The following is a 22044-nucleotide window of genomic DNA, read 5'->3' on the forward strand; positions in this document are numbered from 1 at the left end:
AGATTTGTCATGGCCGCAGCAGGCCAAGGGAAAGCTCTCCTGCTCCTCCTTGCCCCACAAAATATAAGTTAAAAAGAAACTATTCAGTGTTCCGGACCACTCAATGCCCATCGAAAGGGCGGCTCCTCCACCCATTTGTAACTAACATTAAATGGTGTCCCGTGTACGTCATAATAATCTGATTTACATATTACACGTGACCTGACCGGAAACAGGTGAGTGTTGTTCCAGCCGCTCTCCTCAGGACCCGACCGCCGATGGCGGAGGCAGGAACTCCAACGTTAAAGGGGCGGTAAGTGACCTGACACCATTTACTCGCCTCTACAAACCCATTTCCGCCAGGCTGGGATGCTTAAAATCGGCCACACCTTCCCTGACCTACGCCTTAGTATCAATCTTCGAAGCCCACAAGCTGGTCCATTTTCTCAAACTGCACCGGTTCACAACACATGAAGGGAAATGTTCACCATCGCAGAACTGTTGGAGCGGATCAACCGCCCCTAATAGAACCAGCCCGATTTTAATTTCTGCTCTTTCAGTTTACCGCCCAGGCAGTGAAGTTGAAATTACCCCCTTTGTCGCTGATCCCAATGTTCGACAGGTGTGTCAAAGAAATCAGACAGTGTTTGCCAAACATTAACATGAATGTGGGTTCATGGGGTATATTCGGGTAAAAGGTGATAACCCTCCTCCATAGAGACAAGACCCCTATACCATTGAGGTGAAGAGGGGTTCACCCCAACATCCCGGATACACAGGACGCTGTTCTCTACGGGCAGTTCCCAGGGACGAACAGCAAGACAGATATCAACTGCTACTGGAAGACCATCAACTCGGCGAAGGAGTCCCTTTGTTCCGCCCGAAACCAACTGGTCTTCAAGCTGAAGGAGCTGTTCACGACCGAGTATTGCCACCTGGCACACTCCAAGGTCCAGGAGTACATGCTGTGGGACGCACTGAAGCGAGGTGCAAAGGATCTCTGGGGAAAGGCCACCGTGTAAGGCTATTTTACCTTGTATTGTGCAGCATGTATTAGAAAATATGTTCTGTGTTTTCAATTGTAATAATGGAATCGTAGCGTGTACGATATCTCTTCTATTGCTTTGAATTGCAACTGTGATATTTACATTGAGCTGTGTGCTTTCATGAATTTTATGAAATAAAGTATATCTTGAAATATTAAGAACATGTTCCAGTCTCACCGTGCCTGTTATTATTGGACAGTGAACAGTGGAAATATTGACGGACAGTAAAGATGTGGGAGCTGTACAAAGAACATCTATTGCAGGCAACATGTGAGAAATAGGAGTATTTTCTTAATGGTGAGAAACTAGGGACTGCAGAGGAGCAAAGTGGTTTGGGTGTCCAGGGACACCAATCACTAAGAGTTCGCGCACATCCACAAAAAAAAAATCCCAATTTCTAGTCTGTCATATCCCAAGGTATCGCTGTCAGATACTGAGCCAACTCTCTGGAGTTTGCTCATACAATCAGGCCCCACTGCCTCCCTTGCTGGTCCATTCCATACATCCAGCACCATCTGCCTTAAAATGCATTCAAGCACTGTGCTCATCCTGTGCCTCAGGGAGAGAAGACTAATAAATCAGGAGGACCCAGATCATCAGCCTTATGTGAGATTGGACATTTCAGTTTTAATTGCATTTGCAATTTTTTCTCTTTTTTGTACATTTCTATTTTTATTTCATGGTTGCAGATTTTGCATTTTTGAACAAATTCTCCAAAACCTGTGCGCAGTGAGTGCTGACTCCGGGCCCTTTTATTGACAGCTCTCACCTTCACCCCCCCGCCACCCCCACCACCCCCCCCAACCCAACCCCGCACCCGGCCATCACTCCACTCCCGCCAAACGCCTCCTGGGCTGACTCCTCCCATCACGTGACACGCGGCAGCGTCTCTCATCTTTGCGCGTTGATGTCACGACGCGTACGTGCCGCATGCGCAGCGCGGTCCCTCTGCCGCGTTCCCTGCGGGTGCTGCTGTGGGCGGGGGCGAAGCCCACAGAGGGAGGGCCGGCACCGGGAGTGGCCTGAGAGGGGAGAGCGGGGTGGTGGGGGAGGGGGGGGGGAGACGGGGGAAGTTACTCGGGGCCTCCTGCGGGCCCCGTGAATCTCCACTCTGTCAGCGCCCGGTGTCGAGCTGGGCTCGGGGGGGAGTCACTCTCCCGCCTCCCCGTCAAACGGGCCGTGGGTCGGAGCCCAAAAGTGAGCGAGAATCAAACAGCACTGAGAGAGGCCGCTCGGCCCATCGCGCCTGTGCGGGCCCTGTGAAAGAGGCCGCTCGGCCCATCGTGCCTGTGCCGGCCCTGTGAAAGAGCGATCCCATTAGTCCCACTCCCCTGCTCTTTCCCCACAGTCCCGCAAATTTCCCCCCTTCAAGGATTGACCTGATTCCCTTTTGAAAGTTATTATTGAATCTGCTCCCACCGCCCTTTCAGGCAGTGAATTCCAGATCAGAACAACTCGCTGCCGATAAACATTCTCCTCATCTCCCTCTGGCTCTTTCCCCAATTCCCTTCAATCTGTGTTCTCTGGTTACCGACCCTCCCGCCAGTGGCAACAGTTTCTCCCCATCGACTCCATCAAAACCCCTCCTCATTTTCAACCCTTCCATTAAATCTCCCCTTAACCGTCTCTGCTCTAAGGAGAACAACCCCAGTTTCTCCAGTCTCTCCCGGTAACTGAAGTCCCTCATCACCGGAATCATTCTGGTAAATCTCCCCTGAACCTTCTCTGTTCCAAAGGGAGTAATCCCAGCTTCTCTCTTCTCTCCGTATAATTATTATTATTAAGTGGGTTGTGCTGGGTATCTGGAAGCTGTAATTCGGTGAGTAGAAAGCAGTGAGAGGATAAGTCTGCAGATTGATTTTGGGAGATGGTGAAGACGGTGATCGTGGATTCAGACAAGGGAGGGTGTGGTCTTTGAGACCGTCCGTGCTCTGTTGTAAGATCTCACTGTGTGTGTCTGCTTCCAGCAGTTCCCATTTGAACTGGCGATTTCTCCGAACTCAACTGCTGCTGTGAACCTAACTGTTCCCCCGCGGACACCAATGTCTTCTCCACCTGTCTGCCGGGCAGTGAACCGTAAGTTTCTGTTGGTGTGTTACTACATTGGCTCCCGGTCCGGCAAAGCCTCGATTTTAAAATCCTCATCCTCGTGTTCAAGTCCCACCATTGTCCTCTCCCCCTCCATATCTCTGTAATCTCTTCCAACCGATTTAATCTCCACGGACAACCCCATGTCATTCCACCCTATTATGGATTCTAACCCACCCATTTATCTCCTCCACAGCCCATGTAGACTGGAAGAATAGACAGTGCTGGGACAGTCAATCCTGTTATCTACACAGTCGTTGCCGGGACAGTCAGTCCTGTAAGACACATAATCAGTGCTGGGACACTCAGTCCTCTGATACTCACAGTCAATGCTGGGATACAGATTCCTGTTATATCGTCAGAGCTGGGACGCTCAGTCCTGTTATATACACAGTCAGTGCTGCGACATTCAGTCTTTTTACATACACCGTCAGTGCTGGGACATTCAGTCCTGTTACAGACACAGTCAGTGCTGCGACATTCAGTCTTTTTACATACACCGTCAGTGCTGGGACACTCAGTCCTGTTATGTACACAGTCGGTGCTGGGACACTCAGTCCTGTTATACACAATCGGATAAATAAATAACTTCAAGCAAAGAATCAAATCTCCAGGACCTGTTGGTTTCCACCCCAGGGTATTAAAGGAAACGGGAGGGGAAATTGCAGATGCATTAGTCATAATTTCCCAAAGCTCTCCAGACTCAGAAATTGTGCCCTTGGAGATGAAAATTGAAAACGTCACTCCGTTATATAAGAAAGGAGGGAGGAAGAAACCAGGAAAATACAGACCTGTCCATTTAAGATCAGTTGTGGGGAAGTTACTGGAATCTATCATCAGAGACAAAATGGTTGAGCACTTGATCAAGTCTGAGCTGATCAAAGAAAGTCAACATGGATTTGTGAAGGGCAGGTCATGTCTGACTAATCCAGTTGGATTTTTTGAGGTAATTAACAAGGTGGACAGGGGAGCGTCTATGGATGTTGTCTGTATGGACTTCCAGAAGGCATTTGATAACGTTCAGCACAAGAGATTAATAGAATCAATAAAAATGCACAGAATTGATAGTGACCTTGTGACTTGTGTTGGAATTGGTTGGGAGGTCGGAGAAGAGAGTAGGGATAAAGGGAACGTTCGTTGATTGGCGGGATGTGAGAAGTGGTGACCCCAGGGATCCGTACTGGGGCCTCAGCTTTTCCCCATATTCATCAATAACTTGGATGAAGGAATAGAGAGTTGTAGATCCAAGTTTCCAGGTGACACTAAGTTAGGAGGCACAGTAAGTGGTGCAGATGGGAGCAGGAAGTTACAAAGAGACAGTTTAAGTGAATGGACAAACTGTGGCAGGTGGAGTTCAATGTGGGGAAGAGTGAGATCATTCACTTTGGAAGCAAGAAGGAAACATTGGAGTATTTTCTTGAAGTGAGAGATTGGGAACGGTGGAGGAGCAAAGGGATTTGTGTGTCCATGTACACAAATCACTAAAAGCTAGAGCACAGATACAAAAATAATCACAGACTAAAGGAATGTTGGCCTTTATCTCGAGGCCTGGAATACAAAGGGGAGGAAGTGACGCTTCAGTTCTACAGAGCCTTGGTCAGAGCCCATCTGGAGTACTGATCCTCACCAAGGATATATTGGCCTTGGAGGGGGGACAGTGCGGATTCACCAGAATGACACTGAGGCTTGAAGGGTCAAATTAATGAGGACCGGTTGTATTCCCTTGGTTTGCATTCCCTTGAGTTTAGAAGGTTGAGAGGTGATCTGATCCAGATATTTAAAATTATAAAGGGATTCGATAGGGTCGAAATAGAAACTATTTTCTCTGGTAGGGGAATCCATAACAAGAGGACATAAACTTACATTTAGAGTTAGGGCGTCCAGGAGTGAAATCAGGAATCTCTTTCCCACACAAGGGTAGTGGAAATCTGCGCAGGCTGATTGAAGTGGACCCTGTGATATAATAGAATTTTCTGTCCTGTCAGCCTTGGACATCTTGGAGATCCATCTTTCAAAAAGGTGGAGGAACTCAGTTCTAAGATGGATTTCACTTACTTCATCATAATTCCTCAATCACCTTGTCTTATCATCGAGATATCAAGGACGAGAAAGACTGTGTTTAAAAGAAAGCTGATTTATTTGACACTTTTACAGAATTCTAATACTGCAATCCTGTTAAATGGATTATTAACATCATAAACAACCCCCAACTGCCAGAATGAACAGGGTTGAGTCCTGCATGTGATTAACAGCAGTAATAACAGCAGAACCCTGCAGTCAGATGTGAACTCGCTGGTGTATTAGTAGGCTGGATGACAGAGTGAATCCTTTCCCACACACAGAGCAGGTGAACGGCCTCTCCCCAGTGTGAATATGTTGGTGTGTTTGCAGGTTGGATGACTGACTGAATCTCTTCCCACACTCAGTGCAGGTGAACGGCCTCTCCCCAGTGTGAGTACGTTGGTGTGTCAGTAGATCCTTTTTTCTTTTAAAGCTCTTATCACAGTCAGAACATTTAAAAGGTCTCTTATCAGTGTGAACGAGTTGATGTGTCAGAAGGCTGGATGACTGAGTGAATCCCTTCCCACACACGGAGCAGGCGAACGGCCTCTGGCCAGTTTGAATTCGCTGGTGTCTCAGCCGGTGTGATGATCGAGTGAATCTCTTCCCACACACGGAGCAGGTGAATGGCCTCTCCCCAGTGTGAACTCGCTGGTGTATCAGTAGACTGGATGACTGAGTGAATCCCTTCCCACAAATGGAGCAGGTGAACGGCCTCTCCCCAGTGTGAGTCCGTTGGTGTGTCAGCAGATCACTTTTTCTTTTAAAGCTCTTCTCACAGACAGAACATTTGAAAAGTCTCTTATCAGTGTGAACAAGCTGATGTTCAATAAGGCTGGATGACTGAGTGAATCCCTTCCCACACACGGAGCAGGTGAACGGCCTCTCCCCAGTGTGAACTCGCTGGTGTGTCAGCAGGTTGGATGACTGAGTGAATCCCTTCCCACACTCAGTGCAGGTAAACGGCCTCTCCCCAGTGTGAGTGCGTTGGTGTGTCAGCAGCTCATTTCTGCTTTTAAAACTCTTGTCACAGTGAAAATATTTGATAGGTCTCTTATCAGTGTGAACAAGTTGATGTTCAATGAGGCTGGATGACTGAGTGAATCTCTTCCCACACATGGAGCAGGTGAATGGCCTCTCCCCAGTGTGAACTCGCTGGTGCGTCAGCAGGTGAGATGACTGAGTGAATCCCTTCCCACACACGGAGCAGGTGAACGGCCTCTCCCCAGTGTGTCTGCGTCGATGAGTTTCCAGCTGGGACGGGTAATTGAATCCCTTCCCACAGTCCCCACATTTCCACGGTTTCTCCATCGTACGGGTGTCCTTGTGTCTCTCCAGGTTGGACGATCAGTTGAAGCCTCGTCCACACACAGAACACGTGTACGGTTTCTCCCCGCTGTGAATGGTGCGATGTTTTTTCAGGTTGTGGAACTGGTTAAAGCTCTTTCCACAATCAGTGCACTGGAGTTTACAAAAGTCCTCACTGTGAATACAGAATAGAAATTCAGAACAGGCAATTCCAGTTCCAATGGAACATTCTTCCTGCTCATTCCCCCAGACTGTAAATTCCCGTCTCACACACTCACTCTACTCCATCTGCTGAAACCCAAACCTATCGCACCATCGCCAACATTTGGGTTGGGTTGGAGGCCTTGAATCTGAGTTGTGAAATATAATTGGAGAAACATCATTCAATTTAGAAAGTAAACTATTCAAAATCAAACAACATGGATTACTGTAATTATTATAGTCCTTTCACGCCAAGTGGGAAACAGGTGATGTCTGGGCTGTGGCTGAGTGTTTGTGCCTGGTTACACAGCGTGTCCCTCTCTCTCCGCTTCAAATGCGCTTCTTTGGCTCACGGCCTCATTCACACATCCAACTGACTGGAGCCCTTTAAAGCTCCTCTGAAGCCGTCGTTTGTTTCTTTACTTGACCCATTACCACCCTCCTTGCCTTGCACCATCATCCCTTTTTTAGCTTCATCACTCCTGCCCTCCACACGATCACAGACCTTCCCTATTGTTCTTTCCCTCACCGCCCCCTCTTTCCCTGCCTCTCTCCTTGCTTAAAAACTGTTAATTCTCACACTTCTTCATGTTCTGACAAAACCTTAACACTAATCTGAAACGTTAACTCTGTTTCATTCTCCACGGATGCTGCCCGACTTGCTGAGGATGTCCAGCATTTTCTCTTTATATTTCACATTTCCAGCATCCGTAGTATTTTGCTTTTGATTGGTTAAACCTCGCCCTTCGAAACCCCATCACAGAAATATCGGCGTGAGTTATACAATGGCGGATAACCTTACCCAAAATGCCCCGCGCGGTAGAATACGGTCTATCTCAATTCGAAGGGGAGCAGCGCGCAGGAGCAAGAAGGCCCAATGACCGGAGCATGCGCGGTGCTGGTCCCGGACACTGAGCTGGGCCGAGCGGAGTCTGAGCAACTCTGAGTGCGGCTCAGACGCTGAATCACAGCCGGGGTGCCCGGCGGACTGGCGGGGAGCCCCTGGCAACATTAAAACCCTCACCCAGCGCCTCCCCCTTCATACCCGCCGCTTCCCGGTTTCTTCTCCCGTTTCCACCGAGTCCGACTCGCAACAAACTCCAGGAGCAACGCGCTCCCAGAATGCAGGCGGGCCTGGGGAGCATGCGCAGTCTGAACGGAAATATCAGCGCCTTGGAGATAGAGGGGTTTCTGGGGCGCGGGGGATTGTGGTGCCTTCGGCCGCCATTAGTCGCCGGGCTTCGGTGAGTGTTTTTTTGCCTGTGTCGCGCACAGAACCGTGTCGAGAAATGCGGACTGAGGAGTTCAGAGCCGGTTTGCTGAACAGACACTGATCGTACAATGTAGAACAGTGTTTCTCAAACCTTTTTCCTCGTGACCCGATGGAAGAAAAGCACTTCCCTCAGGGACCCAAATCAATAATATCTTCTGACTGGAGTTTTCATCAAATCTCAATAAAGGTCAGGACATGCTCGCTCTTCTCTTCACTTCACTTCAAGTATTAACTAAAATTAGACATCGACGTTACTTGAAAAACATTTTAAATACAGTATAAATACAGTAAAAGATCAGGATCAGTTTTACTTAATTAATATGACAGGTGAGTCTGCCTGTTGTTCATGATCTCGTTCCAATCTGGATCAAGAGATGAAAGCGCTCCACGCATATCAGATGCGCTGTTGAGTCGGTTTCTTTCTCTTGTTTTTAACCTTCTCAAAGTTGAAAATCCCAGTTCGCACATGTCGGTTGTTGTGAACGGCAGCAACAACAGAACACTAATCTTACGTAATAGTGGATAATCTTTGAAAGCATTGATCCAAAAAGAAGACAAACTGAATGACTTGTGGCGTGTTTTCAGTGTGCTCACAGGTGAGTCGCACCAACTCGTTTTCTTGCTCAGGCATCAAGTTTAGCTTCAATATTGATTCAGGATTTTCGAAAGCAAAAGTATCTTTCACCCAACGCTTTTCCATCAAATTTTCAAAACCCTCTGCAGGGAAGTAGCGATCAAAATGGTCAGACAGAGCAGCGAGATGTAACTGTATGACACATTTCATTTCATTCCTTTTATCTTCATTGATGCTGTTCTCTCCACCCCAGAGGGCTGTGGATGTTCAGTCGTTTAGTGTATTCAAGATTGAGTTTGATAGATTTTTGGACAAGGCAATCAAGGGATATGGGGACAGGGCGGTAAAGTGGGGATGAGGTTGAAGATCAGCCATGATCTGTTGAATGGTGGAGTAGGCTCGAGGGGCCGAATGGCCTACACCTACTCATATTTCATGTGTTATTATCCTGAAAGAGGTGCGGTGCCCAGAGCTGAACACAGTACTCTAAATGAGGTCTAACCAGAGCTCTGTGTAACTGTGACATGACTTCCACTCCTTTTTATTTTATGTCCTTTGAGACAAAGATCAAAATTCTATTACCATATTAACTTATTTTTGCACCTTTTAGTGAATTCTGTACTTGGTCTCATAAATCCCTCTGCTCGTCCACAGTTCCTACTTTCTTGCCAATTAGAAATACTCTGATCTATCTTTTTATGGTCCAAAGTGGATGACCTCACACTTCCCCACGTTGAACTCCATCTGGCACAGTTTCACCCACTCACTGAATCTATCAATGTCCCTTTGCAACTTTCTGCTCACATCTATAATGCTTACTGTGCCTCACAACTTCGTGTCGTCAGCACATTTGGATATAAGGCTCGCTACATAAGAACGTAAGAAATAGGAGCAGGAGTAGGCCATAAGGTCCCACGAGCCCTCTCTGCCATTCAATCAGATCAGGGCTGATCTTGACCTCAACTCCACTCTCCCTCCCTATCCCCATATCTTTCGATTCCCGAGAGTCCAAAAATCTATCGATCTCAGCTTTGAATATACTCAACGACTGAGCATCCACAGCCCTCTGGGTTAGAGAATTCCAAAGATTCACAAATATTTGAGTGCAGAAATCTTTCCTCATGTCGGTCCAAAATGGCCGATCCCTTATCTTGAGACTATGAGCTCCAGTTCTTGACTCTCCGGTCAGGGGAATCAGCCTGTCAGCATCTACCCTGTCAAGCCATCTAAGAATGCTATACATTTCAATGCGCTCACCTCTCATTCTTCTAAACTGCACCGAATATAGGCCAATTTTACACAATATTTCATCATACTACAATTGCAGAAAGAACTCCTTACTCTTATATTCCAACACCCTTGCAATAAAGGCTAACATATCATTTGCCTTCCTCACTCTCATTAGACCCTTTGTAGCTCACTATTTCCAGCATGTTTTTCCTCTATTCCGTCGAAGGGGAAAAGAAATGAACGTTGAAAACATTTTACTATAATTACACCCGTTAATGTTTTGGAAGCAATATCCAACGGAACTGCATCAAATTCGATTGCAAACTTCGAGTTTCCGAAGGAAATAAACTAATAAGAATAATTAATTGCGATGGCCGGGAATCGAACCCGGGTCAACTGCTTGGAAGGCAGCTATGCTCACCACTATACCACCATCGCTACACATTAATAGTAATAAAAGAGTTCCCAAATATCAGAGCCTGAACAGAAACTGCAGACTGTTGGATTTTGTTCTTCATTTTTACTGGTTTCTGAAGAATCCTTTCTCGCTTTGTTGCAGTTCTCGTTTCTGCCCAGTTGATGTTGCGAACCCCCAATCAACGGAAATTACACAACAGCCAGTAATCCTTCACCTTATAACGGCCGCTTCACCCATTTGGTGTGTTTAAATAATTACATTAAATCATTACGGAGACCTGACCACCAGCTGGGCAAGAATGGCTGCTTAATATTCAAGGCTATAAGATCTTTAGAAAGGACAGAGAAGTCGGGAAAGGAGGGGGAGCAGCAATATTACTAAAGGACAATATTACAGCAGTTGAAAGATAGAATATCAGTGAGGGTGAGCGGGCAGTGTAAACACTCTGAGAGAGACCCATCACAATTGCCCCCACTGTACTACTCCAGATGGTAGAAGAAGGGCGAGTGCGGGAGGATTTCTTCATTCGTTGTGAAAGTGTTTGTGAGATTGTGGAAATGTCTGGAAGAGGAAAAACCGGCGGTAAAGCTCGGTCAAGGCCAAGTCTAGCTCATCCAGGGCCGGACTGTAAATCCCTGTGGGCCGTGTTCACAGGCTCCTGCGAAAGGGGAACTACGCTGAACGTGTGGGTGCCGGAGCCCCGGTCTATCTGGCTGCTGTGCTCGAGTATCCGACGGCTGAAATCCTCGAGCTGGCCGGCAACGCGGCCCGGGACAACAAGAAGACCCGCATCATCCCCAGACACCTGCAGCTGGCCATCCGCAACGACGAGGAGCTCAACAAGCTGCTGGGACGGGTGACCATCGCTCAGGGCGGGGTGCTGCCTAATATCCAGTCCGTGCGACTACCCAAGAAAACCAGCAATGTGAGCACCAAGAGTAAGTAAAGCGGCCAAGATTTAATCTGATAACCCAAAGTACAGGACCAGCCTTATGGATATCTTTGAAGAAGGAACAGAACGTGTGGACAAGTTCAATGCAGTAGATGCAATATATTTGGATTTTCCGAAGGCCTTCGATAAGGTACCGCATTGCAGACTCATGGCTAAGTTCACAGAACGTGGAGTCAGGGGACAGGTGGTCGAATGGATAGCAAGCTGGCTACAAAACAGAAATCTATGAATAGAGGTTAAGGGTCGCTACTGAGACTGGCAAAAGGTGGGAAGTGATGTTCCAGTTGCTGGGACCACTGTTCTTCACAATTTACATTAACAATTTGGATTTGGGAATCGGAAGTAGAATTCCAAAATTTGTGGACGACAACAAATTGGGGGATGTAGTAAAGACAAAGGGAGAATGCATCAAAATGCAAGAGGACATTAATAAACTTACAGAATGAAGAATAAGGAGGTCACACACTGCTTGGATAATAAGAGTCTAAACGGGATAGAGGAGCAAAGGGATCTGGTGGTACATATATACAAATTACAAGAAGTAGCGACGCAGGTCAATAAGTTCATAAAAAGGAAACTCAAACACTCGGATTCACTTCGTGAGAGATAGAATTGAGAAGTAAAGAATTTATCTTAAACTTGTATGGAAACTTGGTTCGACCAAACTTGGAGTATTGTGCACAGTTCTGTTCTCCATATTATAGAAAGGACGGAGAGGGATTGGAGAAGGTGCAAAAATGAATCTCATGATACGAGAAATGAGAGGATATTCTTAATCAGGAAATGCTGATCAGACTGGGGGTGCTTTCTCTGGAAAAGAGAAGGCTGAGGGTTGACCTGATGGAGGTCTTACGTTAGGGTTTCATAGGGTAGACATAGAGAAAATGTTTCCACTTGTGGGGAGTCCAAAACTAGTCGCTAATGAATCCAATAGGGAATTCAGAAGAAACTGATTTACCCAAAGAGTGGTTTGAATGTGGAAAACGCTGCCACAAGGTTCAGACAAATAGCACAGATCCATTCAAGGGGAAGCTAGATTATCACACGAGGAAGAAAAGAATCGAGGTGTATTCTGATAGAGTTCGATGAATTAGGGAGGGAGGAGGCTCGTGAGGAGCATAAACGCTGGCACAGACCAGTTGGGCCGAATGGCCTGTTTCGGTGCCTTAGCTTCGATGTAACTCGATGTAAAGGCACTTTTCAGAGCCACCCACCGGATGTGTGAAAGGGCTGGTTACTGTCTGAAGGGAGACGCTGATATCATGACACCAGTGTTGCTTTGAGCTGATTTTGTCTCGTTGTGGACGAGATGGGGTATTAATGGGACTGGAGTCAGGGCACCGACCACAGTCCGGTACTTTAAGCGGTGACTTATGGACCCCAGTCCACATATCACCAGATTTCTTGTATTTATTTAAACCACTTGCCATGCTGGGCTCGTAAAGCATCACCAGAACTGATCAACTAACCTTTCTGCATCTGTGGGATTCAGCGCTTCGCTCCGTTTCTGTTCTATTTTGTTGGATTATTTACATAACGCATCAAACTTACTGGAGAATCATTGAAATGTCACTCTGTACAGAAACAATTAACAGTGAATTGCCTGGTGCCCAGGAGATCAGAAACATTACTCGCCTTTCGTTCTGTTAACAAGTAAACCGTGTTCAGAGTCCACCCACCCGCGTTGGTTCCATATGGGGGATTAAACAGATAAAGCGGGAGGGGAGGAGTCAGAGTGACGGACAGAGCGGAGAGCGGCCTCTGATCTTCCAGCTCCACCTCCAGCTTTTTCCATCCGCCAATTTCCAACCGTTTATCGATAATAGAACCGAAACACAGCGCTCCTCACAAACCCTTACAAACTCGGGCTTCATATTCGAGGATTTCCAGAAACCCGGAGCTTTTAAATAAGCCCCGTTACAATTAACAGTCAGTAATATTCCTGCCTAAATACAGTCCCTTCTTTAACAAGTCAACCCGCCTCCTTCCATTTCAGTCCCAGACCCCATTCTATCTCCCCGCACATCGCCTCCCAGACGGGTTTAGCTGATTTGAAGAATCTCGTGTGCTGGGATTTGAGTTGTGACGCGGAGTTTCTCCGCCAGTGTTACTGTCTCACAGAGACTCTCGCCCTGAATCTGTGAAAAGAGAATGAACATGAACTGGGACTGGAGCCGAACACATCCCCAGTTACAGTGAGGCCCGGACCGGACATCTCATTCTCTCTGTTTTATATCAGACAGTATCCCATCTTCATGTCCAGCATTCCAGAGAGACAAACACACACTGACAGTCGTACACTTCCTATCAGTGTGTTCATATCAAGCTCAATAGCAGCATCACACATTCATATCGAGCACCGGAGAGAGAGGGAGAGAGAGGGCGACAGACACGGTGAGAGAGCGGAGAGACAAAGTGACACAGTATCAGTTGCCGACTGAACTGTAAAGTTTCGTTTTATGCAGAAAGATCCCATTGGAGAGACAGAAGATGCAATCTCATCTCTCACTGATATTGTACAAGAGGCAGACACACTATTAATCCCGCACAAAGAATGACAAAAACATTGGGCCACTTTTAACCCTCTCTTGCCTGTTGTACTATATTCTGTTTTGCAGCACAAGGACGTTTGGTATTACTCTCAGTAATCGAGAGTTTCAATCTGATTAAATTAATCTGGGACCGGTGCTGTTGGATATTATTCCTACACGGTCCCAACAACCACACCGACTCACACTTTCCTCCCCTGTTTCTCCAGGATTGGTTTGAGAAATCCTCCCTCCAGTTTCTTCCTCACGCGTCAGTTTTATCAGTGAAGGGACCAAGAATGAACAGAACCCATTGGCTCATTTCACAGCCGCCCACTTTATCTCTGAAAGGCTCTTTACCATCAAAAGATACCGAGAGAAACAGCAGGGATGGAAACATCTCGTTTAATAGTTAGAGATTGTAAAGTCAGTCTGGATTCCAGCGTTAGGCACTGGTGGAATCCCATCTGTTTTCCATTCTGGTGCCTGTTCCTGCACTGCCTGTGGACCCCATTCCCTCTGACCTTTCCCCCAGACCCACTTCCTTTGCTCAGACTCTGAAAAATTCCAATTGGGGAAAGTTTCCATCGATTTTTGTATTGGGAATTAAACCAGATATCTGCGCATGCGTGACTTAGCCCGGCCCCCAGCGCTGATTGTTGGTGAGCAGAAGAGCGCATGCGCGCTCCCCTCCCCCAGCTCGGCCTGTGGGCGCCATTCCCTCAGTGAGCGGAAGAAGATGGTTTAAAACAGCCGGGAATGGAGAGATCACGGCCCCCGGGGGAAGGGAGCAAAGAGCAGCCTCGTTACAGCAGCTCATCGCTTCGGGACCGTGTCCGCAGATGGGCTCAGAGATCGGCATTGAGTCCGGGGGAAGGTCAGGGGGAGTCCGGGGGCTGTTTGTAAGAGGCGGAGTGGATCAGGAACTGGTCCTGGAACATGGAGTGAGCGGGGGAAGGGAGAGGTCATTCTCGGGCTGTGTGTGCACAGGGTGTGTCCAGGGGAAGTGAGACAGAATGTGAAGAACCTGCTATTCAAAATCATTGCTGCTTTCTCTCCCCAAACCAGTGGTGAATGTTCCTGGTTTAGTTCCAGTCTCACCCTGTTTATTGTTATTGGACAGTGAAGAGTGGAAACAGAGCCGGACAGTCAGGATGTGGGGAGTGAAACAAAGAGCATCTATTGCAGGCATCAGGTGAGAAGTGTGAAGGACACATTTTAAATAGCTTCTGTTTGCTTTCAGTTGAACGGTTAGTCCCATGGGAGAGGGGATTAGAAACCTGACCTGGACAAAGGTCCCTGCCGCATCGGGTAGTCCCATTCATGGATCAATGCAGGAGTTGAGTTGTGTCTCGAGGTCACGAAATTGTTTTAAAATCGCCCAACACACCTGGTGTGCAGAAACTGAGTGCTGCAGTACTGCAGTGGAGTCAGACACTGACACCGTTTGTATCACTGGTTTTCATTTGTGGATATTCAAAATAATTATTAACAGAGATATTGAACTGATCACTTCTGTATTTTCTACCTCACCTGTTCTTGCGTTACAAGATATATGTTTCTTTCTACAGGCAAACCCTTGAAGGAGCCAGAATGAATATGAAGTTTCCTCCATCCGAGGCAAAGGAACAGTGCAGCCAGCTCCTTCTCACGCACAGTAAGTACATTATCACTCACAGAGCACAGAGATACAGACAGATCATCAGTTCCACAGTCTCAGACAGCAGAAGTATTCAGTCCCACACTGATCCCAAGTTCCAGAGACACATTTTCAATCCAACAGTCAAACAGTGCAGGTGAGGCAGACACTGTTCCATTTCCCCCTCACTCAGTCCCGCTGACAGGTGGATACAAAAATCCCAGTCCAAAGTCATGCTTTCAGATTGTCAATTTCAACAAAGGAAAACTTTCGCCATGAATTAAATCCCAGATACCCCAAGATTCCGATTGTATGCGAGCCCAAAACTCTCTCACACACACACGTGAGTTTAATACATGAAGTATCCATTCGAATTGTGTACCATTCGAATACAAATTGCAAGTCCAAAACTCATGTACAGTATCAGATTGAGAAATGCTGTGACAGTGTAACCTGAGAAACACATTAGATACCAGTTTATAATAAACTCATAGTATGAGATTTAAAGATAAAGTGTCAATTCTGTGAGCACACATTACACACGAGTCCAAAAATCTTATAATAAAACTTAAAGATGCAGTATCAATTCCTTCAGTGCAGTCAGATCTACACATTATATACCAATTCAAAAATGTCACCATATCAGGTTGAAAGATATATTATCATTCACAACAATACTGACAGAGATACAGATTTAATAGTAGTCCAAAATCATACAAATTATCTGATTAAAACCTCCAGCATCAAATCCTAACGTGTATCCATATTTACCAATTAAATAATGAGAAAAACGACTTTAACATTAAGATATTAAAGCTACAGTATTGAATACCATAATGTAATCTGAGAGAATAACTATGGACAGATACAGAATGAATCTCACACTCAGATACAGTACAGAGACACACAAACACAGAATGAATCTCACACTCACATACCGTACCAGAGACTGACAGATGCAGAAGGAATCCCAAGCACACATACAGTACTAGAGGTTGCCAGACACAGAGTGAATCCCACACTCAAGTATGGAACCAGAGATGACAGAAACAGAATGAATCCCAAACGGGCTGACAGTACCAAGGACTGACAGATACTGAGTTCATCCCACACTCACATACAATACCAAGGACTGACAGATATGAGTTCATCCCATACTCTCATAAAGCACCAGAGACTGACAGATGCAGAAAGAATCCAACACTCACATACAGTACCAGAGACTGACCAATACAGAATGAATCCCTCACTCACAACCAGTACTAGATGCTGACAGATACAGAATGAATCCCACAGTCACAAAGAGAATCAGGAACTGACAGTCACAGAATGAATCTCACAATCACACTACTGCAGACTGAGTTACATTTTACATACCAGTTCAAAGATATCATCGTGTCAGATTGAAAGATATAGTATAAATTCCATTAGTGCAGACTGAGCTACATATTAGACATATTAGTAAATACTCATAGAGTATTATACTGAAATAAACATTATCAATACCATTGTTTCAGACTGAGCTACACATTACATACGAGTCCAAAAACCTCATAAATGATCAGACTGGAAGATACCGTATCAATTCTATTAGCACTGCCTGACCTGTACATTACATACCAGACTGAAAATCCCATACAATATTAGACTGAAAGATACATTATCAATTCCATCAGTTCAGACTGAGCCACACATAATATAGCAGTCCAAGAATCTCATACCCTATCAGACTCAAAGATACAATATCAATTCCATAGCACGTACTGAGCTCCATGTTACTCACCAGTCCAAAAATCACAGAGAATATCAGATCGAAAGATTCAGTATCACTTCCATTATTGAAGTCTGAGCTACACATCTCATTCCAGTCCAAAAATCTCATACAGTGTCAGACTGATAGATACAGTATTAATTCCTTTAGTGCAGGCTGAGCTACATATTACATACCAGTGCATAAATCTCATACAATAACAGATTGAGATACAGAATTAATCCCATTATTGCAGACTGAGCTAAACATTACATACCAATCCAATAATTTCACTGTGAACAGATTGAAAGGTACATAATCTCTTAACTCTATTGTGAATGATAAAAATGTAATACTACTCCAAAGCTCACACATGTTTGATTAAAGAAAATCGAAAAGTGTATCTATATTTACAAATTAAACACGAGATGAAGAACTGTATATAAATTAAAGTATTAAAGATACAGTTTCAAATTCGATACTGTAAACTGAAATAAGAATACAGAATGAATTCAGACTTGCACATTGTCTCAGAGACTGAATTACAGAATGAATCCCACACTCACACACGGTACCAGAGACTGACAGATAATGAATCCCACACTCACACACAGGAGCAGAGACTGACAGATACGGAATGAATCCCACATTCACTCACAGTACCTGAGACTGACAGATACGGATTGATTCCCACACTCACACACAGGAGCAGAGACTGACAGATACAGAATGAATCCCACACTCACACACAGTGCCTGATACCTGCAGATACAGAATGAATCCCACACTCACACACAGAGCAGAGACTGACAGATACAGAATGAATCCCACACTCAAACACTGAGCAGAGACTGACAGATACAGAATGAATCCCACACTCACACACAGTACCAGAGACTGACAGACACAGAATGAATCCCACACTCACACACAGTACCAGAGACTGACAGATACAGAATGAATCCCACACACACACAGTAACAGAGACTGACAGATACAGAATGAATCCCACACTCACAGACTGTACTGGAGACTACAGATACAGTATGAATGTCACAGTCACATTACTACAGACTGAGTTACACTTTACAGACCAGTCCAAAGATCTCATTGTGGCAGATTGAAAGATACAGTATCAATTCTATTGGTGCAGACTGAGCTACATATTAGATATATTGGTAAATACTCGTGTGATACTGAAATAAACATTATCAATACCATTGGTACAGACTGAGCTATACATTACATACGAGTCCAAAATTCACAAATGACCAGACTGGAAGATATAATTTAAATTCTATTAGCACCGCCTGAGCTCAACATTATATATCAATCCAACAATCTCATACAATTTTAGACTGAAAAATACAGAATCGATTCAATTAGTGCAGACTGAGCCACACATTATCTTGCAGTCCAAGAATCTCATCCCGTATCAGACTCAAAGATACAATATCAATTCCATTAACACAGACTGATCTGTATGTTACTCATCAGTCCAAAAATTTCATACAGTATCAGACTGATAGATACAGTATCAATTCCTTTAGTGCAGGATGAGCTACATATTACATACCAGTCCAAAAATCACCTACAGTTTTAGACTCAGATACAGAATTATTGCAGAATGAAATACACATTACATACCAGTCCAGTAATTTCACTGTGAACAGATTGAAAGGTACATTATCATTCACAATCGAGTTCAGAGATTAAGATGTAATACTACTCCAAAACTCACACACGTCGTTTGATTAAGGAAAATCGAAAATGTATCCACATTAACAAACTAAATGCTCGATGAAGAACTGTATATAATTTAAAGTGTTAAAGATACAGTATCAAATACGATACTGCGAATTGAAATAAGAATACAGACTGCATCCAGACTTGCACATTGTCTCAGAGACTGAATTACAGAATGAATCCCAAACTGAGATAAAGTAGCAGAGAATGGCAGATACAGAATGTATCCCACAACAGACAGTACCAGAGACTGACAGATACAGAATGAATGCATCAATTATAAAAAGTACCTGGAGACTGACAGATGCAGAATATACCCCATGCTCACACTCAGTAACAATGACTGACAGATACAGAATAAATCCCTGTCTCATATACAGTACCAGAGACTGACAGATACAGAATGAATGCATCAATTATATATAGTACCTGGAGACTGACAGTTGCAGAATATACCCCATGCTCACACTCAGTAACAATGACTGACAGATACAGAATAAATCCCACTCTCGTATACAGTATCAGAGACTGACCTCTACTGGCGGTAAGCGACAACTGTAATGAGGGAACAAATTCACATGAACTGTCATGGTTGCAGAAACAGGACAATGTGCAATGTGAGGAGAGTTTCTGTCTGTAACTTTTACTCTCGTATTTTTGCACTTTTTGACGGTCAAAAATGAAGACAATTGATTCATAATAAAGTTTTTGTTTCACTCATTCGATAGTTGTGAATTTGCCCCATTATATTTCACTGTATATTGCGCAGTATTTCTCTCTGATTTCTCAGGATGATTTACATTGCTCCTCTACCCCATTTAGACTCTTATTTTCCATGCAGTATGTGGCCTCCTTATTCCCCCCAGCGAAATGCACCACCTCACACCTTTCTATATTGAAATTCAATGGCCATTTACACGGCCGTTCTGCAAGCTGATTTTGTCCCAGTCTTCCTCAGTATATGATGTGGAGATGCCGGTGATGGACTGGGGTTGACAATTGTAAACAATTTTACAACACCAAGTTATAGTCCAGCAATTTTATTTTAAATTCACAAGCTTTCGGAGACTTCCTCCTTCCTCAGGTAAATGTTTCAGGAGCTCCTTGAAGCCTACGCATTTATACAAAAAGAACAATACATGGTGTTTACAGACTGCCCCTGCAACTGCCCGTTGCCAAGGCAATCACCGTGTTCAGACAGAGAGGTGTCACCTGCAGAACCCCCGAATACACATTCAACAAAAAAACAAACAGGGAAAAAAAAAATGGGTCATTTGCTGGCTCTCTCTGCCTTCCGGATGTTTCTGCCTCTCTCTGTTTTTTTTCTCTGTTTTTTTTTCCCTGTTTGTTTTTTTGTCGGCTCACAGTGGAAAGGATATCCACCACGATGGACGTCTCGGCACTTTACACCAGTATCCCCCACGATGACGGCATCGCTGCGACAGCATCAATACTCAACACCAACAACAGCCAATCTCCGGAAGCCATCCTACAACTCATCCGCTTCATCCTGGATCACAATGTCTTCACCTTCGATAACCAGTTCTTTACCCAAACACACGGAACAGCCATGGGGACCAAATTCGCACCCGAATACGCCAACATTTTCATGCACAAGTTCGAGCAGGACTTCTTCACTGCACAAGACCTCCAACCAACACTATACACCAGATACATCGACGACATTTTCTTTCTATGGACCCACGGCAAGGAATCACTAAAGAGACTACACGATAACATCAACAAGTTCCATCCCACCATCAAGCTCACCATGGACTACTCCTCAGAATCAGTTTCTTTCTTGGACACACGAATCTCCATCAAAGACGGGCACCTCAGCACCTCACTCTACCGCAAGCCCACGGACAACCTCACGATGCTCCACTTTTCCAGCTTCCACCCAAACCACGTCAAAGAGGCCATCCCCTATGGACAGGCCCTGCGAATACACAGGGTCTGCTCAGACGAGGAGGAACGCGATGGACACATACAGACGCTGAAAGACGCCCTAGTAAGAACGGGATATGACGCTCGACTCATCGATCGACAGTTCCGACGGGCCACAGCAAAAAATCGCATAGACCTCCTCAGGAGACTAACACGGGACGCAACCAACAGAGTACCCTTCGTCGTCCAGTACTTCCCCGGAGCGGAGAAACTACGCCATGTTCTCGGCAGCCTTCAACATGTCATCAATGAGGACAAACACCTCGCTATGGCCATCCCCACACCTCCACTACTCGCCTTTAAACAGCCACCCAACCTCAAACAGACCATCGTTCGCAGCAAATTACCCAGCTTTCAAGAGAACAGCGTCCACGACGCCACACAACCCTGCCACGGTAACCTCTGCAAGACATGCCAGATCATCGACACAGATACCACCATCACACGAGAGGACACCACCCACCAGGTGCATGGTTCATACTGCTGTGACTCAGCCAACGTTGTCTACCTCATACGTTGCAGGAAAGGATGCCCCAGAGCATGGTGCATTGGCGAGACCATGCAGACACTGCGACAACGGATGAACGGACACCGCGCAACAATCGCCAAACAGGAGGGTTCCCTCCCAGTCGGGGAACACTTCAGCAGTCATGGACATTCATCCACCGACCTTCGGGTAAGCGTACTCCAAGGCGGCCTTCGAGACACACGACAACGCAAAATCGTCGAGCAGAAATTGATAGCCAAGTTCCGAACCCATGAGGACGGCCTCAACCGGGATCTTGGGTTCATGTCACGCTACACGTTACCCCACCAGCGAACAAATGTTATCTGTTTTTAATATAATGGGTCATTTGCTGGCTCTCTCTGCCTTCCGGATGTTTCTGCCTCTCTCTGTTTTTTTTCTCTGTTTTTTTTCCCTGTTTGTTTTTTTGTTGAATGTGTATTCGGGGGTTCTGCAGGTGACACCTCTCTGTCTGAACACGGTGATTGCCTTGGCAACGGGCAGTTGCAGGGGCAGTCTGTAAACACCATGTATTGTTCAATATGTATAAATGCGTAGGCTTCAAGGAGCTCTTGAAACATTTGCCTGAGGAAGGAGAAAATCTCCGAAAGCTTGTGAATTTAAAATAAAATTGCTGGACTATAACTTGGTGTTGTAAAATTGTTTACAATTGTCAACCCCAGTCCATCACCGGCATCTCCACATCATAAATCTATGGTGACACTCTTGAATCAGCTCAGACTTGTTCAAGTGCTCAATCATTTTGTCTCTGATGATAGATTCCATTAACTTCCCCACA

The 22044-nt window shown here is 45.4% G+C and overlaps 2 protein-coding genes and 1 non-coding gene across 3 annotated transcripts in view; 1 reads left to right on the top strand and 2 right to left on the bottom strand.

The window, feature by feature from the left end:
* Positions 1–6485, bottom strand: part of LOC137318380 (zinc finger protein 850-like) — a 183829-nt gene extending 177344 nt beyond the window's left edge. The window contains exon 1 of the mRNA XM_067981267.1: positions 5431–6485. Coding sequence (XP_067837368.1) covers positions 5431–6485 — 1055 coding nt within the window. The remainder of the gene's footprint in view (positions 1–5430) is intronic.
* A 3641-nt stretch (positions 6486–10126) lies between these two features.
* Positions 10127–10198, bottom strand: trnag-ucc (transfer RNA glycine (anticodon UCC)). Its single transcript has one exon. It is a non-coding gene; the product is annotated as a tRNA-Gly (tRNA).
* Positions 10199–14365: 4167 nt separating this feature from the next.
* On the top strand, positions 14366–21834 carry LOC137318333 (uncharacterized). Its single transcript, XM_067981217.1, has 3 exons — positions 14366–14853; positions 15230–15315; positions 20161–21834. Exons 1-3 carry the CDS (start codon positions 14813–14815, stop codon positions 21579–21581), a joined length of 1548 nt encoding a protein of 515 aa, XP_067837318.1. The 5' UTR covers positions 14366–14812; the 3' UTR covers positions 21582–21834.
* The last annotated feature ends 210 nt before the right edge of the window (positions 21835–22044 follow it).

The sequence above is a fragment of the Heptranchias perlo genome, unplaced genomic scaffold (genome assembly GCF_035084215.1).
Source record: "Heptranchias perlo isolate sHepPer1 unplaced genomic scaffold, sHepPer1.hap1 HAP1_SCAFFOLD_70, whole genome shotgun sequence".
NCBI classification, from domain to species: Eukaryota; Metazoa; Chordata; class Chondrichthyes; order Hexanchiformes; family Hexanchidae; genus Heptranchias; species Heptranchias perlo.

Excerpts from the sequence above, each read along its gene's own strand:
- LOC137318333 (XM_067981217.1), top strand. The coding sequence starts at position 14,813 with ATGTGGGGAGTGAAACAAAGAGCATCTATTGCAGGCATCAG. Across the intron at positions 14,854-15,229 it reads GCATCTATTGCAGGCATCAG|GCAAACCCTTGAAGGAGCCA; the intron begins GTGAGAAGTGTG and ends TTCTTTCTACAG. Across the intron at positions 15,316-20,160 it reads CCAGCTCCTTCTCACGCACA|TGGAAAGGATATCCACCACG; the intron begins GTAAGTACATTA and ends GTCGGCTCACAG.